This window comes from Eurosta solidaginis, chromosome 3 (genome assembly GCF_040869045.1).
Source record: "Eurosta solidaginis isolate ZX-2024a chromosome 3, ASM4086904v1, whole genome shotgun sequence".
Lineage (NCBI taxonomy): Eukaryota > Metazoa > Arthropoda > Insecta > Diptera > Tephritidae > Eurosta > Eurosta solidaginis.
In genome coordinates this window covers 193,765,167-193,786,655 of record NC_090321.1, presented here as the reverse complement: position 1 = coordinate 193,786,655, position 21,489 = coordinate 193,765,167, and the positions used below count along the sequence as shown (strand labels likewise).

The 21,489-nt window shown below is 38.3% G+C and overlaps 1 protein-coding gene across 8 annotated transcripts; it reads left to right on the top strand.

Annotated features, from left to right (window-relative positions):
- Positions 1 to 9,722: 9,722 nt before the first annotated feature.
- Positions 9,723 to 16,988, top strand: mi (minus). 8 transcript variants are annotated; one of them, XM_067774412.1, is made up of 9 exons: positions 9,723 to 9,939; positions 10,383 to 10,509; positions 12,687 to 14,035; positions 14,102 to 14,236; positions 14,316 to 14,447; positions 14,511 to 14,575; positions 14,636 to 15,339; positions 15,632 to 15,792; positions 15,857 to 16,988. In XM_067774412.1, exons 2-9 carry the CDS (start codon positions 10,450 to 10,452, stop codon positions 16,575 to 16,577), a joined length of 3,327 nt encoding a protein of 1,108 aa, XP_067630513.1. In that variant the 5' UTR covers positions 9,723 to 9,939; positions 10,383 to 10,449; the 3' UTR covers positions 16,578 to 16,988. The 8 variants fall into 8 exon arrangements, with proteins under 8 accessions (XP_067630513.1, XP_067630511.1, XP_067630512.1 ...); XM_067774410.1 differs by having other exon boundaries at positions 9,723 to 10,045; positions 10,408 to 10,509; XM_067774411.1 differs by having other exon boundaries at positions 9,723 to 10,095; positions 10,408 to 10,509.
- Positions 16,989 to 21,489: the final 4,501 nt, after the last annotated feature.

The following is a 21,489-nucleotide window of genomic DNA, read 5'->3' as shown; positions in this document are numbered from 1 at the left end:
ACAGCAGGCGGACAACCCGGAAAGAGAGGCAGCAACTGCATGACCCATCGATCCCGAGCCGTTCCTGGCAGTTGGCTCACTCAATAAATGCCCCTAATAGTAGAAGGGAGGGAAAAGAGAGATCACTGGCGCAATATGCCAGGCCTGAGTCAATCTAAGTTACTGTTAGGGGGTTACAGCACAACTCGATATAGGGCATTAATAGACTTTTCAAAAAGATAACCTAAGAATCCTAGCGGCTATTCTTACAAGACACTATAGACTGAACAGCTGCATGCAAAAGCTGGGTTATGGATCAGTAGACGGCGGACCATATCCTTCTAGATTGCGGCGCAATTTCAAGACGTAGGGCTAAATTTATGGGCTCACCATGGCCAGAGCATTCCCACATTTAATCCCTCAAGCCAAGAACACTGCTGGGGTTCATCAAGGAAGTCGGCTAGGATGAGGTGCTGTGAAGGGGATTCAAGGGGTTGTGTAGCGCAATATATAGCTTCTCCAACCCAATTGTCAACCTCACCTTCGAGCGGCGAATCCCGTTTCACTAACAGACGAGGCTCTGGCGACCCCAATCTCCTCATGGAACTTGGGGTGGGGAGGGAGGGATGGCCTGAAGGTTTAATGTGGCCATATAAATCGTTCCCGAGATGGTCGGGCCAGCACCTTAATGGTGCTGTTTTACCGGAGCATATCGGATCTGTATCCGACAAAGGACCATCACATCGATAACACTCCCCAAAGCCTTCGGGGAGTAACCTAATAGCTACAACAACAACAACAACAACAACAGGTGCTGTGAAGGAGATGTGCAAGTCACTGTGCAATCCTCAATAAATTATCTATCCACGTTCCGGTAACAAGCACCAAGTGGTACTAGCCCCACCATCTCGGGAACTATTGACATGACTACATTAAACCTTCTAGGGATTGAATATTAATAATGACCGCTATGATGCGAAAGTCTGCTAAAATGTACCATTCTCCATGGAATGATCGATATATAACTTTCCACGTTTTGAAACAGTGATGAAAAGAGCAAAATTTACTAAAATTTTAACTGGCTGTGGGTAGTAAGGTGTTGATGTCCTCTGTTAACGCAATATAATGACAACTGCGACGCAGGGAAAATGACAAAAATCTTGTAAATCTACTGATAATAATTAAATAATTCCTCTCCTTCTATGCAGTTCTATGCATACATATGTATTTTTCTCTTCAAACGCTAATTAAAAAATTAATTGGTTTTCACATGAACTTCGAACTCTGTCGTATTTGCATTCTTCAGTTGATTATCAACAAAAACATGACAAATTATTTAATATGGTAGCCAATTTACTTACCCTTTCTGGTGCGATGATTCCTGGACAATCGGGCCTGACTAGACGCGATTTTTTTTTTTTGCCTTAAGAGAGCGTGCTTAACGCGAACCATATCATGTTATGGCACACCTTTGGTGATGCAAACAATCAGACATTTCTGCTCCTAATGCTTCTAGGATAGCAGCAGCAGCTCCCGGTGGCGCCACATAAATAACAGTTGCATGCCGATCAGTTGCCTATTTTGCTCTGGCTACCTATTCAATTTTAATTCACATTAAATTATCTATTGTTGCAATTTTTTATCAATACAAATCAATATAAATTACCGAAGCAAATACTGGCAAACCAAGATGCGTAGTTCCCCCCTTTTTAGGAAAATACATCCAACCAGTTTGGTACCGTATTCCAAAGCATGTTGGTTGTAAAGTACCTTGTATCCTTGGCAAATGACACGTGAATCTGCATTTAATTGTAGATTTCCTCTGATTTTGGCATATTCTGAGCTGCATCGCAACCCTGCGGAGATGCTATCTATTAGAATAATATAACATTTTTTTATTATTTAAAAATGCACATACGTATGAATGAAAATCAGAAAGTAAAGGTAGTAGTGCAGTTTACGGTACCCACCCTAAAGTTGGGCCAAGAGTTTCGAGTGAGGTATCAAAAGACGCGTATTAATCTCGAGAACAATAATCCGCGGAAAAGAAAAATCGTATCTCTGTCCGGAGATATTTGCAGTTGAAGTTGGCGATTTTATTGTGGTTGTTATTGTGGTGTACCCACAAAAAAAATTGTGCATCACCGTGGCGGTAGCCACGGTTATACCACACACCCGGACTTGGAATGGCGTAGCCCAGGGTTATTTTTTATAAGCGCGGCCGAAGGCCGCCAACGCAGAAAGGTGTTCTGCGCAAAAATACTATGGATCGCACCCCCGGTTTCGGAGGGACCCGCGGGTCTTTTTTCGGTTTTTCGTTAATATCTTTTGAACGCGTTAAAATTTTTATTTTCCGCCATCGGATTATTAATACTGATGTCAAGACGCGTCGTTTGACAGCGTAGCGTATTAGCAGTCGACCCCTCAACTAGACTATTACCACACTCCCCTTTACCGACTTTGTTGGTCCTTTGCCGGATGCAGATCGGGTACGTTCCGGGAAAAATTAAGGTACTAGCCCGACCATATCGGGAGCGATTTAGTATGACATGAAACCTTGTAGGCCATCCCGTCGATTATATACAGCTTAATATGGTAACGATTTAAAAGACGGTGCACCACCTAATTTTTATCAAAAATTATCAAACGTGGAATCAAAAGACGCGCCCCGAGTTCCGTTTTTATTGTTATTTGATATTTTTCAATTAGGTGGTGCACCGTCTTGTAAAGCGTTACCCTTAATATTATTTTGGGCGAAGGCCGCCAACGCAAAAAGATGGTCTCTGCAACAAAATTTTTAATTTCCGTCACATGTCACAACTAAAAGCACAAGATATTTTTCGTTGTAAACAATGCTATTTTTTCTCCGTTTCAAAGTTTCCCGGAATAATTAATGAACTGTCATTTCGATGACAGCATGAAACGTGGATGGGTTAGTGGAGAGCGAAAAAAGCTTTGAATGTGTGGGTGAACTAGTTACCTACGTCTTGTAGGCATGTTGTTGTTGTTGTAGCGATTTGGTTACTCCCCGAAGGCTTTGGGGAGTGTTATCGATGTGATGGTCCTTTGTCGGATACAGATCCGATACGCTCCGGTAACACAGCACCATTAAGGTGCTGGCCCGACCATCTCGGGGACGATTTATATGGCCACATTGAACCTTCAGGCCATCCCTCCCTCCCCACCCCCAAGTTCCATGACGAGCTTGGGGTCGCCAGAGCCTCGTCTGTTAGTGAAACGGGATTCGCCGCTCGAAGGTGAGGTTGACAATTGGGTTGGAGAAGCTATATATTGCGCTACACAACCCCTTGAATCTTGAAGGCATAGATTAGATTGATACGAATCTTTTGTTTACGCTCTCATATTTTCGCTCTCACGAGGGATTTATCTTCTAGTTGTTGCTGGCAACAATCACAGATAAATCCCTCGCGCCAGCTGAAGCGGGTGCCAGAACAAAAAATATGCCAGCCACAACGAAAAACATGCCAAAAATTTTGGTGAACTTTAGTTTGACCTACAACTGTAGAATAGCGTTCAAAAATTATGGGAAAAAGGATAAAAATACTTGTTTTAGTGTAAGTATTATTAGTTCGAAGGCGTAGGGTAAATATTATTTCCCATTCAAAAGTTATCACTAAAAACAGGTTTTGTAAATATGAACTCCCGATGCAACCAGTCCATTTTGATAAGCCCTATCCATTAAATAATGTTAACTATTATATCATAGGTCCGATTTACTGAAATTTCAAAAGAATATATGGTTTTCATTGCGAGTTAATTGCGTTACAATATTTGACTTATTAAGTTAATCGAAATGTTAGTTTTACTTAGATTTGTTTATATTTAACTCTAACTAGTCATATTATTGTAAAATAACTTTAAGGAAATAAATATTTTACGACTATCATTTTATTAAATGATTGAAACTATAATCGCCGAAATGTATGTCAAAAATCCCCATTTTCGGGTCTATTCATTTTTGTTTGGAGTGGCATCATTGATAAATGTTATAAAAAATGTGCATTTTGACAGCGCTCTCACGAAACAAAGAGTTGCAAATCCATTCATCTATGCTTGTAGGGCTGGTTGTAAATCGCAGAAGGCTTTAACGATCAGCGCCTCATACAAACTTTCTATCACAAACTTAAAGCTGGAGTCATTGGTGCCGTATGTCATATCGCTGTATCCGTATCCCTAACGTAATCAGCTGTTTATCGTTACGAAGGTAAACCAAAACTTAATTGGTTGGCTACGATACGGTTACGACCTTAGCGGCACCAATAATCGATTGCATTGATTCTCATAAGGTTGGTCGAATCAGCTGTTAAAAGGTTACCGATACGGTTACCGATAAAGCACCAATGTCTCCAGCTTAAAGGGACTTGCACAAATGTGATATATCAGGTTTGACTGTTATACTATCATAAATTACCATTGTTATATTCCGCCAAAAATGAAACAATGCTTTTTGCTTTTTGTTTACTTTATTTCATTACGTTTTTAATTTTGTAGGTGATCAAAGCCTACGTGTTTCTTATTTGTTTAAAATAAATAGTTTTATAAGAATTCGAGTTCAGAATGTTCAATTTAAATTCAAAAAATAACAAAACAACAGAAGAGCGCTTTCCTCATGCGGAAACACGTTTAAAAATGAATCACCACTAACCACTATTATTTTTCGCGTATCATTTTTTTGAGTGCGCCCCACACATTCCGACAGCTTTTGGTATTTTTTAATATTATTTTCGATTTTTTTCTTTTAGCATGGAGCTTTAAAATGCTCTCTTTTTCATTTTTTAAACTTATTTTTTATATGGTTTTCGTCGGTTGAAAATGGCGGAATTTAAAAAATAACAAAACAACCGTGATAATCATTTGATTGTCATATGACAGTCAGTAGTGACAACATGATTAAATCGGATAAACTGTTCTCGCATACATAAAATTCCGTTGAGAATTATATATCTGTCTCACATGCATAATGGTATCTGCTGTATGTTCGTTTGTTCTGTACCAGGTGTCCGAAGCTTTCCCAGTTTGTTTTCTTTGTCGTTGGGTACATGCGGACATGCATGAGCGAACAAAAAAACATAAATTTGAGTATCAATGTTTACGTCATCGCAGGATCAGCATTGTCAATTACAAGTGTGAGTGTATTAGTAAACCTATCAGCGTTTCTTGTAGGGTATGTAGTTGGTGGCTAAAAAACTTCCAGTAGAGATATCGACGTGAAGCTTTGGTCAATGATGACATGATACGAAACATTCATTCTCTCTCAATTCGTTTCCAGGAATGGGTCTTAAAGTTCATTCAATTGTAAACATTGGTTCATTCGATTGTAAACAAACTTCATTCGTTTCCAAGAATGGGTCTTGAAGATCAGAGTTGCGTAAACCGCGCAAAAAAAAATCCAAGAAAATCGGTGCGTTTTCATTATTTTTCATTTCAAGTGCATTCAACTACATAAGCGGATCAAAAATTTGTAAAAAAGGTACAAGAAATAACAAAATTAAATGAGCTGTTATATTAACGCACGAAAAGAGATAAGTACATTTTATCTTAAAAAAATAAAATAAATGTAAGGCGCGATAACCTCCGAAGAGATCTAAGGCCGAGCTTCTCTTCCAATTTGCGTCGTGCTCCTCTCGATTTTTCCCTACAAATTGGCCGGACGGGACCTACATGTTTTATGCCGACTCCGAACGGCATCTGCAAGGCAGATGAGTTTTTACTGAGAGCTTTTCATGGCAGAAATACAATCGGAGCGCTTGCCAGACACTGCCGAGGGGCGACCCCGCTTAGAAAAATTTTCTTCTAATTGAAAAATCTTATTTCTAAAATTTTGATGTTACTTTGCCCGGGAGTTGAACCCAGGGCATACGGTGTGATAGGCGGAGCACGCTACCATCACACCACGGTGGCCTTAGCTATCAAAAAATTAAATTTCACGTGTTGTCACGGAAAAATTTTTAACGGGTAAACTAAGCTTTTTTTGTATTTGTGATCCTGAAAAAATTCGAGTTTTTTGATATCCCATTTGACAATCTTGAGTAAGTTTTCGGTGAAAATCATAAATTAAACCTTTACCATGTAAAATACCCCAAAGTTATTCCGAAATGCCCAAATTTGATTTTGAGGATGATGGCATCTATGGTCAATGTTATAAAAAGTGCACATTTTCACGCGCTCTCAGAGAGCGAGAAGTTTCATATCATGTCATCATTGGCTTTGGTCACGGCTTTACAAATATGTGAGAATTATTTTTTCATACCGACCCACAACCACCGACTTTCACCGCATGCATACAAAAAGTAAATAAATGTGGGGGGGGGGGAGGGGGGGGGGGGAAGTGTTAAGATGTGTCTATCGCAAAAACAATGTTTAACAGGATTAAATAAAGAAATTAAAGTTATTAAAAGATCTTGCATTCATAACAATAACAAAACAACAAACACACACAAAATTTTACACTTGCATATCGTCGACTGGATAAAATAATGGCGTATGTTACATGTGAACACATATAATATACGACAATAATTTATCAGGCTGACGCCACCAGAAAACTGTCGCAAAACATAGTTAGTGGCAGCTGATATTAACAATTTAGAATCTTAAAACTTTGACTAATATCAAGATATAAGTTCCAACGTGATTAACCCAACTAAAACTTTAGCTAAAATTGAAATATTTGTGCAAATAAACACTAATAAAGTCACTGCTGAAATTTTAAATAACAAAGGGTTGGATTTTATATAAGGTGCCACGATTTTCAAACTTTTGTTGATTAGTAGGGGTAGAGGGGTCCTAAAAATCACAAAATTATCGTCCGCAACTCTAGGAAACTCTTAGTTTATGAAATATAAGCTTTTTAATTTCCAAATTTAGTAAAATTTAAACTTAAGTCCTGCACATAAAATTCGGGTCGCACATGTCGATAGCGGTATCAAAAGACGCGTATCCCTGCAAAAATTGCGCGTACTGCATGCATGCATGTATGGAGTACTCGCTATGGACCAAGCGAGTGCTCCAAAATTAACCACAATTCATACAAAAAATATGGTCCAATTAACATTGCGATGTCCTAGGACTGGACCATATACTCCAGCTTCGCATTACATCAGAGTAATCCATGGAGTACCCACAGTCCAGTAAACATCGTGTAGTGATTACAATCGTTAAGAACGAGCAATGATCGGCTTACAATATGTTCGTGTAGAAACATGAGTTGGTCCATTGCTGCATTACAGTGGAGTATAATGGTAAGTACTCCAGTGGACCACATGATCCAACGATTTTTGCAGGGATTTGAGTCAAGATTCAGAATCCGAAAACTATATTTTTTATCTCGTTTAAAAGTTATTCGCGGAAAAGCCGTCGATACTATTTTTTCGTTGTTGCAATTAAACGAAAACAAATGAAGGTGGTGAATAGTGTTACCAGCTAAGCAACAATATCTTTTTATCTTGGTAGAACATTATAAGGTGGTGGCACGTCGACATAAATGCAAGCAAACATACCCTATCAATGTATTTTGATTTTGTATAACTCTTTGACAGGTTTGTTTGGAGGTGAGTTTTTATGTTAGTTTTCTTGTTGCCGGTGTCGGATCGATTAAGGGTAATTTTTTTAAAGGTGTTCTACGCAGAATTACTGTGCATGGCGTAGCCCGTGTTCGATCGGCTAAGGGTTGTTTTTGTAAAGTGCGGCCGAAGGCCGCCTACGCCGAAAGGTGTACTACGCAGAAGGACATCACCATGGCGGTAGCCACGGTTATACCACACACCCGGACTTGGCATGGCGTAGCCCAGGATTTTTTTTTTATAAGCGCGGTTGAAGGCCGCCTATGCAGAAAAGTGTTCTACGCAGAATTACTGTGCATGGCCACCAAAAAAGAGCTTTTTCAAATTTTTGGTAAATTAAGACTAAAAAATTTAAAGATATTGTAACGAATTTACTTGCAATCCTTTTATTTGCAACCCTCTGCTAAGTTCGAATCACTAAACTGTTGAATAAATAACTACAATATGTAATAATGCAAAATGGCCTTTATTAAAGTACTTCACAATGACACTCAAACTGTGCAACGAATAGCTTGCTTAATAACCAAACTGATTGATAGCTCAAATGAAGCTCTACTATTCAAAATAATACTGCTCTTTCTCGCTAGATAGCGTCTTAGTTGAAACTGCTTGACAACTCAAATCAAACTGAATTCCAGCGCCTCTACAATTGCCGCCTTTTATACTCTTTGATTTCAACCTTCGCATCTTCTAGGCGCTTCCAGAATCTACTAGTCCAGCAGCTCTCAAACCTCTCAGCTGTAACTACAATTGCACAATTTTATAGTTTTTCTCATTGCATACTTATAGGAGTATCTCAGATATATGCATGTGTTTGTGCATTGACTCTCCGCTGCTCGTATACGTACATGGTACATATGTGTAGACGCAATTATTGTTTCGTTTATGTAGATACATAATGATTGATCTATGGATGTGAATTCACGTCACTGCTTAGCATCGGCTTAGAGACGATAGCATCGCTCAGTGCTGCTAACATTCGTTACAATATATATACATCAGATAAAATGTATTTTTAGAAGTTATTTTCCGATTTCCTAATTTTTGAAATCCATCCACTAGATTCGGGGATATTTTGATTTGAAAAATTCATAATTTCGCCTTTTGACATGGAATTACAGCCAAACCTTTCATTTGCACCAAAATAGAAATATTCCGTTGGAATCAGCATAAAAATCTCTATAAAGTCCGATTTGTTATTTTTGTTTGACAATTGTATGTATTCTGCACTTAAGCCCCTTTTTCTAAATTCTTAAAATTCCTGAAAATTTTTAATTTTTGATCTCGCGTTCCGCTAATTAAATACATTAATTTCAAATTATTCAGAGAATTACAAAAACAAAATACATTGATAGTGTATGTTTGCTTGCATTTATGTCGACGTGCCACCACCTTATAATGTTCTACCAAGATAAAAAGATATTGTAGCGGAGCTGGCAACACTATTCACCACCTTCATTTGTTTAATTCCAACAACGAAAAAAGCGACAATAGTATCGACGAATTTTTCGCGAATAACTTTAAAACGAGATAAAAAATATAGTTTCTGCTTTCGGACTCTGAATCTTGACGCAAATACGCGTCTTTTGATACCGCTATCGGCATGTGCGACCCGAATTTTAAGTGCAGGACTTAAGTTGAAATTTTACTAAATTTGGAAATTAAAAAGCTTATATTTCATAAACTAAGATTTTCCTAGAGTTGCGGACGATAATTTTGTGATTTTTAGGACCCCCTCCACCCCTCGAAAAAGAAAAAAGTTGGAAAATCGTGGCACCTTATTCAAATATTCCCCCATAATTAAGTTGATACTTAGGACATCTTTGTCTTCGGTTTGAAGGAAGCATTTCGCTCCTTTTCCCAAACTGACGTCTCTTAGGCCGGGTTTTTCAGAGCGAGTTTAAACTCCAGTTAAAGTTGACTTCAGTTTAACCCTGTCACTTGGGCCGCTTAAGCTGAGATGAGCAGCAAAATTGTATGTCATCGAACAAAGTGGGAAGGTTAAACTCTAGTCAACTTTAACAGAAGTTTAAAGTCGGACTGGTAAACGAGGCATTATATATTTATCCTCTTTGGTCTAGTCATGTGCGTGTACTTATTCTATTTATCAACTTTTAAAGAAAATATTTGATATACTTTGTCACACTGATCTCTGACAACTGTGTGACATCCCGCGAACAACTCTGTGTATCGGGTGTTGAGCTCAGCCACGGTAGCAAAAATTTTGTAACTTATTTTACCAAACTATTATGAGACTTACCATATAAAGTGGCAAAAAAATGCAGTAAATTAAAAGTACTATAGAAAATTTCTTAGCATTTTATGATACATTAATGTCGGTAACCAATTAATTCACCGATTGTGCATTAAAATATATGTAAGTGCAACAACAATTGCAGGCGCGCGCTTTTACCACGCTGGTGGTGGTTTTATGCTATGAATGCACGCATCTGTCGCTAAAGGATCATCGAAAATTTGTCGCTGTCAGTAAATATAAATAGTTTTTATTTATTTATTTGCAATTGATGCGGTGGTATGTAGTTGTAGGTTAAAAGGAATTACAAGTTTGTATTATAGCTATTTTTAGAATCTGTTGAAATTTCGGTAGAGATGAAATTACTTTCGCTAATTCTATACGACAGCATGACTCCTAATACAAGTCAAAATATATCGCGTTCGGAGCGCTCCGGGGCTATTTTATCTTTTGACAAGTTTTTAATTTCCGCTTTCGGATTCGAGATCCTGGGACCCAAACGAGTCTTTTAACACCCCTCCCGATATTTTTGGGTCGTGTATTAAGAGTGTCATGCTGTCGTATAGAATTACCTTACTTTCCTCACCACAGGTGATTTCAAAAGCCGGAACTGGTAGCGCAATCGTTTGAAGCATGAGCGCAGAAAACCACATCAAAATTAACAACAGCTATGAATCTGAACCATCTAGTAGCGTAAGTTTCACCTACAATCAATAATTTTTAACATTTCCGCATTTATGAATATCAGTTGCATGCATATACTACTTTCACTATGGCTTTCGGCATGATAGTAAACATATAATAAATGAAATAATTAAAAAAAAAAAATTTTAAGTTAAACGGTTTTATTGAAAACAATACTTACATGAAGTAATAATAATACGAAAAGCTAGAAAATAATTAGGTAGGTCCTGGGTACTAGTCATCACACTCCTTATCAATCTAGGGCGTTGATCAGACAATTAAATAAAAGCGTTGAGCGCGTGAAATTTCTAAAAATGTTAAGCGTAGCATAACCTGATTAAGGTTCAGTTGATTTTACTTATGACTATCAATAGAAATATGACGCGTCCAACGCTTTTATTTAATTGTCTGATCAACGCCCTAGATTGATAATGAGTGTAATGACTAGTACCTAGGACCTACCTAATTATTTTCTAGCTTTTCGTATTATTATTACTTCATGTAAGTATTGTTTTCAATGTTGTTGTTGTTGTAGCGATAAGGTTGCTGCCCGAAGGCTTTGGGGAGTGTTATCGATGTGATGGTCCTTTGCCGGATACAGATCCGGTACGCTCCGGTAGCACAGCACCATTAATGTGCTAGCCCGACCATCTCGGGAACGATTTATATGGCCACATTAAACCTTGAGGCCATCCCTCCCTCCCCACCCCCAAGTTCCATGACGAGCTTGGGGTCGCCAGAGGCTCGTCTGTTAGTGAAACAGGATTCGCCGCGGATAGGTGAGGTTGACAATTGGGTTTGGAGAAGCTGAATATTGCGCTGGCAACCTGAAGGGTTGCGCTACACAGCCCTTTAAATCTGGTATTTTAGTCGCCTCTTACGACAGGCATACCTACCGCGGGTATATTCTGACCCTCTAACCCGCTGGGGGAATTGTTTTCAATAAAATCGTTTAACTTAAAATTTTTTTTTTATAATCTTTATTTATTTATTTTATTTTTTATTTATTTATTTTATTTTTTATTTATTTATTTTATTTTTTATTTATTTATTTTATTTTTTATTTATTTATTTTATTTTTTATTTATTTATTTTATTTTTTATTTATTTATTTTATTTTTTATTTATTTATTTTATTTTTTATTTATTTATTTTATTTTTTATTTATTTATTTTATTTTTTATTTATTTATTTTTAATTATGTTGTTTTCAAGTTTTTAGTCTTTATTTAATTGCCATTATTTCTCATTCTATTTAGTTCATTTGGTGACTCATTATTACAAGGACTCTTTCCTGACAATTTGTTACAACCTAAGTCCTCAATACATAATCCTTCCAAAGACTTTACTCGACTCTGCGCCACGTATGATTGTCCCTCCTCTAACTCCAAAATATTTTGATGTCACTTCTACCGGACTGTATGCAATATTTGTTCCAAATATGAGCCAAATCGGGCATCATAGGTCGCTTTCTATTCATGTATGTATTATGTGTTCCAAATATGGACCAAATCGGGCCACAAATACGATTTTTGAGAATATCTCGATCCTTGCGCCACCTAGCGGCGATTTCTTTTCATAAGTCACTTTTTATTCTTGTATGTATTATGTGTTCCAAATATGAGCCAAATCGGACCACAAATACGATTTTTGTGGATATCTATCCTTGCGCCACCTAGCGGCGATTTTTTTCATAGGTCGCTTTCTATTGTATGTTTTATGTGTTCCAAATATGAGCCAAATCGAGCTACAAATACGATTTTGTGAATATCTCGATCCATGCGCCACTTCTACCGGACTGTATGCAATATTTGTTCCAAATATGAGCCAAATCGGGCATCATAGGTCGATTTCTATTCTTTTATGTAGTATGTGTTCCAAATATGGACCAAATCGGGCCACAAATACGATTTTTGCGAATATCTCGATCCTTGCGCCACCTAGCGGTGATTTTTTTCTTATTATTGCATTGTCATCGGGTTCTGAACTATATTCGGAGTTTCAAGCTTGTAGCTTATCGGGAAGTTACTTAAATTTCAATTACAAAATTCGTTCACAACGCCCGTGCATGCGGCCTGCCTGTCAAGTCAAACTAAATAAAACCGTTTAAAAACCACAAAGTTAAAGCGCCAATAATAGCAAATCAAAACTTCTTTTATGTATTATTTCTTCTACATACATTTACAGTCGTCGCTCAGCGAGCAACTTGAATACAACGAGAACTATAATGAAAATATGCATTTACCATATATAGTAAAGCCACCATCATATGAGACTGAAGTAATAATCGCAGCGGATGGTAACTTTTATGGGACCAGTCAGGAAAATAGAATGTCTGGCTCCTTACCGGTTGTTTATGAACAACAATTACCAACTAAGGATGATGGGAATAACACGAGTTCGCCACAAAGTCAAGAATCCGCCTTTAAAGGCTTCAGTGAAAGTCCTTATGGTAAATTGCAAAGACAGTTTTTTCCGTCCACTTCCTCTGACTCTCTAGAAAATGTTAGCACTAATGTCTCTAGTGAAAACAAGAATTCAAGAACCAAGGGCAACACAGTTTTTACGAGGTTCTATGATATGGTTGTTGAAGAAAATAGTTGCAATGCCGTCGATATGCAATTATCGAACGAAGCAAAACCTCCGACAGTCGTATGTAAACAAAAAGAGTCACAAGAAAATGGTGTAGATTATTTATTATCCATTTGCAAGAAGTTGGAACCGCAAATGCCAACTATGTTATCTAGACCATTTAGGCTCTCCATCGAACTATCATTCAATGGTAAAATTAAAAGTCTTACTCCACCAAGCGAAGATGAAGAAGCGAATATAGAAATTAGCAAGAAACCTGAAAATCAATCGTTTATTCTCAAAAAGGATAGTAACACAAAATCACCGGATCTTTTTGGAGATGATGACGAGGATGATGACAATTACGACTATAACGACAATGCAAATACTGTCAATGAAATTGATAATGGACTTAACACGTCGGCATTGATAGAAATTGTCCCCTATACCTCTAACCAAGCCGATGATAGTTTTTTAACGCAAAGTAAAGTAAAGGGACTGCAAGAGGAAATCGGTACATCAGTAGATGAAGTTAGTGAAAAAAATATCGAAGTTTATGCAGACACAAGCACAAATAAGTCACGCAATATTTTAGACTCGGAACGTGCTGGTGATAAAACTTGTGAACCAGAACCTAAGCAAATAGGACGTCATACAGATGCTTATAGTTTATTTCGTGAGAATTGTCGCCGAGAAAAGGAGCTTTTGAAACGTACACGCAAGTGTTTAGCAGGTATACCACCTCCACCGTCAGTCACCATACCACAATTAGACATGTTTAGCGCTGTAATTGAACGAAAACAAGATATATTGGAATTCAGCAACGATTTTGTTGCTGTTAGTGAACAATGCGTTATTAACACGTCAATAAAATTTAAAAGTCTCTTTAAACCTACACACTCAATCGATGAAGCAAAAGAAATGGGTTGGCGACAAGTATTAGGCGTAAGACAACATGGATTTTGGTAAGAATTAAATTGGAAACAGCTTCATCCTTTATTTGATTACGAAAATCTTAATTCTATTTTTAGCTTTAACTTATGTAAAGCTTCTGAAAATAATGAATATTTGGGCCTTTCGGTTATTGAACGTTTTATTGGTGCAGAAACGGCATCTTCGTATCGTAACTCGCCATCAAGCGCAAAGAAACGTAATGCGCGCATGAAGTGAGACCAATTTTCAATCTTTAATTGTGTAATTATACTTTCTATATTTATGTTGATCGTTCATTACTCTAAATTATAGATTACTTACGCAATCCCCGGGAAACCGTTTAAGTCATTTGGCTAGACGTCGTGCCACATTTTCTTCAGTGCAATTGGCCAATCAAAAGTCAAACAATTTACATGGACCACAAATATTAATGAATGTTAAAAAGTAAGTTCAATAAACGACATTTAAAAAAATTAAAACTAAATCAAATATTGACTCCATTTTTAGCAAAAAGATAAAACACCGGCGTAAAAATACACCAAAGCGTTTGACACCTGGCAGCAAAAAGAAAAGTAACTATACATACATGTTTAATAGATTCACTCTATTGCTAAATTTATTTCTCCTTTAAGCGCGCAAAACCCCTTCATCATCCGCGCGTAAACGGCTTTTTCGTTGTGATCTCATCAAAACGGGTCCTTCACGCGAAGCATCAAAACGTGCATTGTTTCAGAGTCCAGCAAAGCAATTGGCTCAAAAGACAACTTTTCAGAAGATGATGCCTAGCATTAAGCCAGAAATTGCCAATCGTGTTGAGAAATCAAAACGTGCCCTCTTTTCTCCGGAGACCGTCAACCCAAATGATCCCATCTCCGATAGAAAATCTAATTCAATACAACAGTCCAGTCGTTTAAGTACAACTCAATTTGAGTCAATACTGAAGCGCAAACGTTCGGCTATCGATGATGACGATACTGGGGATTCTACTGGTTTACCCTCGCAAAGCAGCAATCTGTTTCGTGGCGGTGCTGAAAATTTAACACCACGTGCATTAAAAATAAAAAGTCAAAGCTTTTGTATTGGCGCTAGTTCTTCCTCAGCAACAACTATCGATTTTTCTGCAATGATAAGCACAGGCATGCCAAATGCTGCTGTAGATTCAAACTGCGATTTAATGGCAATTAGAAATTCTGCGCTTAGCAGCAGTAATGTAACAGTCAATAGCGCAAATCCATCGACAAATAGTATAGCGTCTGCTGTTACTGGCGGCAAAATGCAGCGAGCACACTCGGATATGGTTGCACAAACTAATACTTTAACAGAAAATCAGCGAAAGGTATGAAATTATATCGCCCATTTACTTCAACTGTGTCTTAACTCAAAACCATGGTTTTTGAGTTAATAACGTTTATGCGTATTTAATATTATGATCTATAAAAATTTCAATGTGATCCGTTAAAAACTGCGCACTGCGTAAAAATGAAAGTATAGCTTTGTCTGCAAAACATATGACAGGTGAAATGGTCGAGTGGCTCTCCTGAAAAATTGTGTTTTTTGAGCTATGACACTATTGAAGTATTACTTCCTATTTATTTTTTTGTTTCTTACTTTTTTTATAACTTGTATAGAAACTTTTGTGGGCCGTTTCGCAAGCGTTGCAAGAAAAGAAAATCACAACTAAGCACGAAAGTTTTAAACAATATGCAGCAGTATTAGCAAGAGTTGTGCGTCGTATTTTTCAAGAGTTTTTTCAAAAGAGCAGCACTAGCAACAGTGAGACATTGTTGCGGTATGAAAAAAGATGATGGACTACAAAATATAACCAAGGAATAATATTTATTATTTTATTTCAGTTTGGCTAAGCGGTATGTGCACTTTGTAATTTCTGGCCGTTGTGCTGATGAAATATACCTACAAGCAAAAACGAAAATAACGCGCGAGAGAAACGAATCCAGTTGTCGCTTAACCGGCTATATTGGACCCGAGGAATATCAACGTTTTAAGAGTTCACGGCAACAGCTCATGCAAGATGATCAAATAAATTTGTTTAGTCAAAATTCATTTTGTTCGGGATCGATACCAAATTCACATGCTGCAAACCCCACTACAATGGAATCTTATCGCAATAGCAACGAAACTGAGGTTTTACCAAATGCAACAGACTTTAAATCGCACTGCCAAACTCAATATGAACTAATTGAAATTACATCAACACCATCCTCATCACTAAAAAAATTATCAACTCAACCGAATGGCTCATTACAAAATAGCTCTTCCAAGAATAATATGTGTGGTCTTGCTTTGCGGGAGAATGTCAATTTTGAATCTGATCAACGTCGTTCTGCACAAAAGAATTTTACCGGCAAAGATCAACGCAATGTAAGCCCATATGCTAATAATACTCATTCATACAACAACAACAACCAGTTAAAAACAAATAACAATAATCAAAGTTCTGCGTTGAGATGCACCAATTCCGCCGGAATAACACAAATACAAACAAAAAACGTGGAATCTACAAGTTTGCTACATCTTTGCACAAAAGTTAAAAGACAGATAAGTTTTGATAATTAAATTTTGCGTTCTAAATATGCAGCAAAGTATATAATAGCTATAAAAATTGGTTAGTAGAATTCGCAATGTTTATATATATTTTTCTAGAAAGGGCAAACACTATTGATATATGATACGATATAATATCTACGCAATAGTTCTCTTCTTTCGATTCAATAGTATAATTTTGGGCAATACGACCAGATGCGCTCATTCATTATGTTTAATATTTTCTTTATTTTTATGCTTAGCTGTATAGCGTATGATTAAACTTAAGTCTGCTATTTCTATTAAACATGTAGTTGTATGGAAAATTGTAATTAGATCTTAGTGTTTTTAACCTTTCCCCTGCAACTTTGCGATATCAATAGGTCATACCTAAGTAATTGCTAGTAAAAAGACTTAATTTAAATAAATTACAATTGAAAGCAACTAACTTTTTTTTATTTACATTACATGTACAGATATCCAAGAACGAAAAATGGCTTTCTCATTGTGATATGTTTATTTTTGAACTTTCAGTCTTTCTCAGTGAATAATTTTTTATTTTCAAATGTTTTCTCACTATCACTGAGACCGTTTAGTGTGATTTATTGCCTTAGGATTATTTAAAACTTTTTTTGCATCCGAAATAGGCTTCGGGAATGGTAAATCCTGCTCTGATAGAATTAACATAATGTAAACTTAACATTAGGCTATCATAATGGTCTAGAAATAAGTGTTATATCTCAAAATTTAAATAAAAAAACACCATACTTCGGCCCGATCGTACATAATATCTGGACTGTTCAGAGATAATTTGGGATCATTCCGGAACTATTTTGAAATCGATTCGGGATTGTTTCAGGTCAATTTAGGAAGGTGTTGGGGAACATTTCGGGTTTATTTGCACGATTTATTCGGCATCATTTTGGGATTATTTCTGAACTAATTTGAGATCGTTAAAGAATCAACTTGGGATCGTTTCGTAGCCGCTTAAAATTAATTACAGGATTATGTTAGCGATTATTTCAAGGACATTTTGGTACTATTTTGGAATCATTTAGCAGGGTTCGGAAAATTTATTTATAAATACGAAAAATTATAGGGCTGTTATTATTATTTGCAGGGTATGCATCAGCACAATTCCATTGTATAGTATTCGACTTGCACACTACCAAACCAGTGTTGGCAGAAATTTTTCAGAAATAATTTAAATTTTTTTTTTAGTTAAACGGTTTTATTGAAAACAATACTTACATGAAGTAATAATAAAACTAAAAGCTAGAAAATAATTAGGTAGGTAGGTCCTAGGTACTAATTAGGTAGGTTCGCGGTACTGGGCGCGTGAAATTTCTAAAAATGTAAGGCGTAGCATAACCTGATTAAGGTTCAGTTGGTCTTACTTATGACTATCAATAGAAATTTGACTCGGCCAACGCTTTTATTTAATTGTCTGATCAACGCCCTAGATTGATGAGGAGTGTGATGACTAGTACCTAGGACCTACCTAATTATTTTCTAGCTTTTAGTATTATTATGTAAGTATTGTTTTCAATAAAACCGTTTAACTAAAAATTTTTGTTTAAATTTTTTTATTTTCAAGTTTTTAGTCTTTATTTAATTGCCTATTATTTCAGACTCTATTGTTCATTTAGTGACTCATTACTGCAAGGATGTTGTTGTTGTTGTTGTAGCGATAAGGTTGCTCCCCGAAGGCTGTGGGGAGTGTTATCGATGTGATGGTCCTTTGCCGGATACAAATCCGGTACGCCCCGGTACCATAGCACCATTAAGGTGCTAGCCCGACCATCTCGGGAACGATTTATGTGGCCACGTTAAGCCTTCAGGCCATTCCCTCCCTCCCTACCCCCAAGTTCCATGAGGAGCTTGGGGTCGCCAGAGCCTCGTCTGTTAGTGAAACAGGATTCGCCGCGGATAGGTGAGGTTGACAATTGGGTTTGGAGAAGCTATATATTGCGCTGGCAACCTGAAAGGTTGCGCTACGCAGCCCCTTGAATCTGGTATTTCAGTCGCCTCTTACGACAGGCATACCTACCGCGAGTATATTCTGATCCCTTAACCCGCTGGGGGTCCGGACAATTTGTTACAATCTAATTCCTCAATACATAATCCTTCCAAAGGCTTTACTCGACTGCGCCACGTATGCTTGTCCCTCCTCCAACTCCAAGATATTTTGATTCATTTCTACCGGACTGTATGTAATATTTGTTCCTAATATGAGCCAAATCATACCAAAAATACGATTTTCTTTGAATATCTCGATCTTTGCGCCACCTAGCGGAGATTTTTTTCATAGGTCGCTTTTTATTCTTGTATGTATTATGTTTTCCGAATATGAAACAAATCGGACCACAAATACGATTTTTGTGAATATCTCGATCCTTGCGCCACCTAGCGGCGATTCTTTCTCATAGGTCGCTTTCTATTCTTGTATGTATTATGTGTTTAAAATATGAGCCAAGTCGGACCACAAATACGTTTTTTGTGAATATCTCGATCCTTGCGCCACCCTTGTATGTATTGTGTTCCAAGTATGAGCCAAATCGGACCACAAATACGATTTTTGTGAATATCTCGATCCTTGCGCCACCTAGCGGCGATTCTTTCTCATATGTCGCTTTCTATTCTTGTATGTATTATGTGTTTCAAATATGAGCCAAATCGTACCACAAATACGATTTTTGTGAATATCTCGATCCTTGCGCCACCTAGCGGTGATTATTCATAGGTCGATTTCTATTCTTATATGTATTTTGTGTTTCAAATCTGAACTATATAAGTTTCAAGCTTGTAGCTTATCGGAAAGTAACTTAAATTTCAATTACAAAATTTGTTCACAACGGCCGTCAAGTCAACCTAAATAAAACCGTTTAGAAAGGCAAGAGTGACAAAAATAAATTCGCTTCCCAAGGCCGTCGGTTCTATGTACCGGAGCGACTCGGGATTTTTCCCGACCGAGGACTGCCATTTCAGTTTAACGCCATTTAATTTGTTGCGTCCCTCCCACAAATTGTCATCCTCCCAGCGGCTCCTTGCAGCGGGACTGTTCCATATTCTCTTGCTCCGGGAAGGTATCGAACCCAATCCGGGTCCGTCTCCTGACCCCGGTCCTGAGAAATGGTTTTGCTGCATCTGCCGGAAAAGAATATTTTAGGACGGTCATACTCTTGTTAGTATGTCTCGTGTAAGGGATAGTTGCATCGGACAGGTTGTTTTGGGCTAGACCCCAAAACCAGACGTCCACCCAACTTCTATAAATCTTTTGTGGCTCCTTGCTGTTCACGCCCTAGGACGTCCCGTAGTTTGCGCCTTAGCCTCCTCCTTAGGCGATTTCAATGCCCATCACGATCTATGGCATTCAAACTTGCGGGTGGACAGTAGGGGTGAGATGTTGGCGGATCAAATAGACGAAACGACGTTCTGCACAATAAACGGAAACGCCCCCACACGTATGGTAGGAAGCTGTCACAGTTCGCCGGATATTGAGCGCAGAACTCGTAAACTGCGTCAACTGGCAGCCGATGTTAACATTGGCATCCGACCACCTGCCTATACTTATTTCGCTCGAGCGTTCCGCCGACTTCATCGTCGCAGAAAAACGCACTTTCATTAACTTTAAAAAAGGAAAGTGGGACGAATACAAATCCTTTACAGACAACCGCTTTGCTGCCCTCCCTATCCCAACTGATGAACGCCAAGGGGAGCGTGCTTTCCACAAGGTCATTGAATCAGCCTCGGCTCGTTTCATTCCCGCCGGTAGAATTCCCGAAATTCGGCCCACTTCCCGGCGGAGGCCGCAAGTTTAGCGAGAGAACGTGACCTTATAAGACAGCTCGATCCCGGCGCCCCCAAATAAGGGATATCAACCAACGCATCAGATTGCTTGTGGATGAACACAAGCGGGCGAAATGGTAGGAGCGCCTAAGCGGTTGTAACTTCTCTGCTGGTGTAGGTAAACTTTGGTCCACTGTAAAGTCCCTATCGAATCCGTCTAGGCACAATGACAAAGTTTCCATCGCCTTTGGCGATAAAGTGCCGTCGGATGCGAAAAAATGCGCGAGCGCTTTCTGCCGACAATATGTAATGCATTCTACGGTCGACAAAGATAGACGGAGCGCCAACAGACACGCACATAAACATAAATTCAGCGCGTCACCAATTACCATCACCGCCAAAGAGGTTGAGGATGCCATCGGTCATGCTAAACCATCCAAAGCAGTGGCCCCAGACGGCATAGCCATGCCGATGCTTAAAAGCCTAGGGAAAGAGGGTTTCAAATATTTAACGCATATCTTCAATCTGTCTCTTTCCACCTTTGTCATATCCGAAAAATGGAAAATGACCAGGGTGGTCCCGCTACTAAAGCCTGGGAAACCAGCTAACATAGGAGAGTCATATCGCCCGATATATCTCCTATCGCCAGTAGCCAAGACGCTTGAAGCCATTTTGCTCCCCTACTTTAAAGCAAATTTGCAGCTAGCCTGCCATCAGCATGGCTTCAGAAAACTCCATAGCACCACCGCGCTAAATGCCATCAGCACCCAGATAAATTGCGGTTTAAATCAAAACCCCCACCATAGAACAGTACTCGTAGCGCTAGACCTATCAAAAGCTTTTGATACGGTCAACCATGGCACGTTACTGCAAGACCTGGAAGGGTCTTCCCTTCCCCCATATCCTAAAAGGTGGACCGCAAATTATCTGGGTGGTCGGCAGGCATCGGTGCAATTTAGAAATGAAACATCAAAATCAAGAAGAATTAAACAGGGGGTGCCACAGGGTGGTGTCCTATCCCCACTTTTGTTTAATTTCTACATATCTAAGCTACCTTCGCCACCAGAAGGAGTTACTATCGTTTCCTACGCCGATGACTGCACAAAAATGGCCACAGGCCCAGGGATCGATGAGCTTTGCAACAGAATAAACGGCT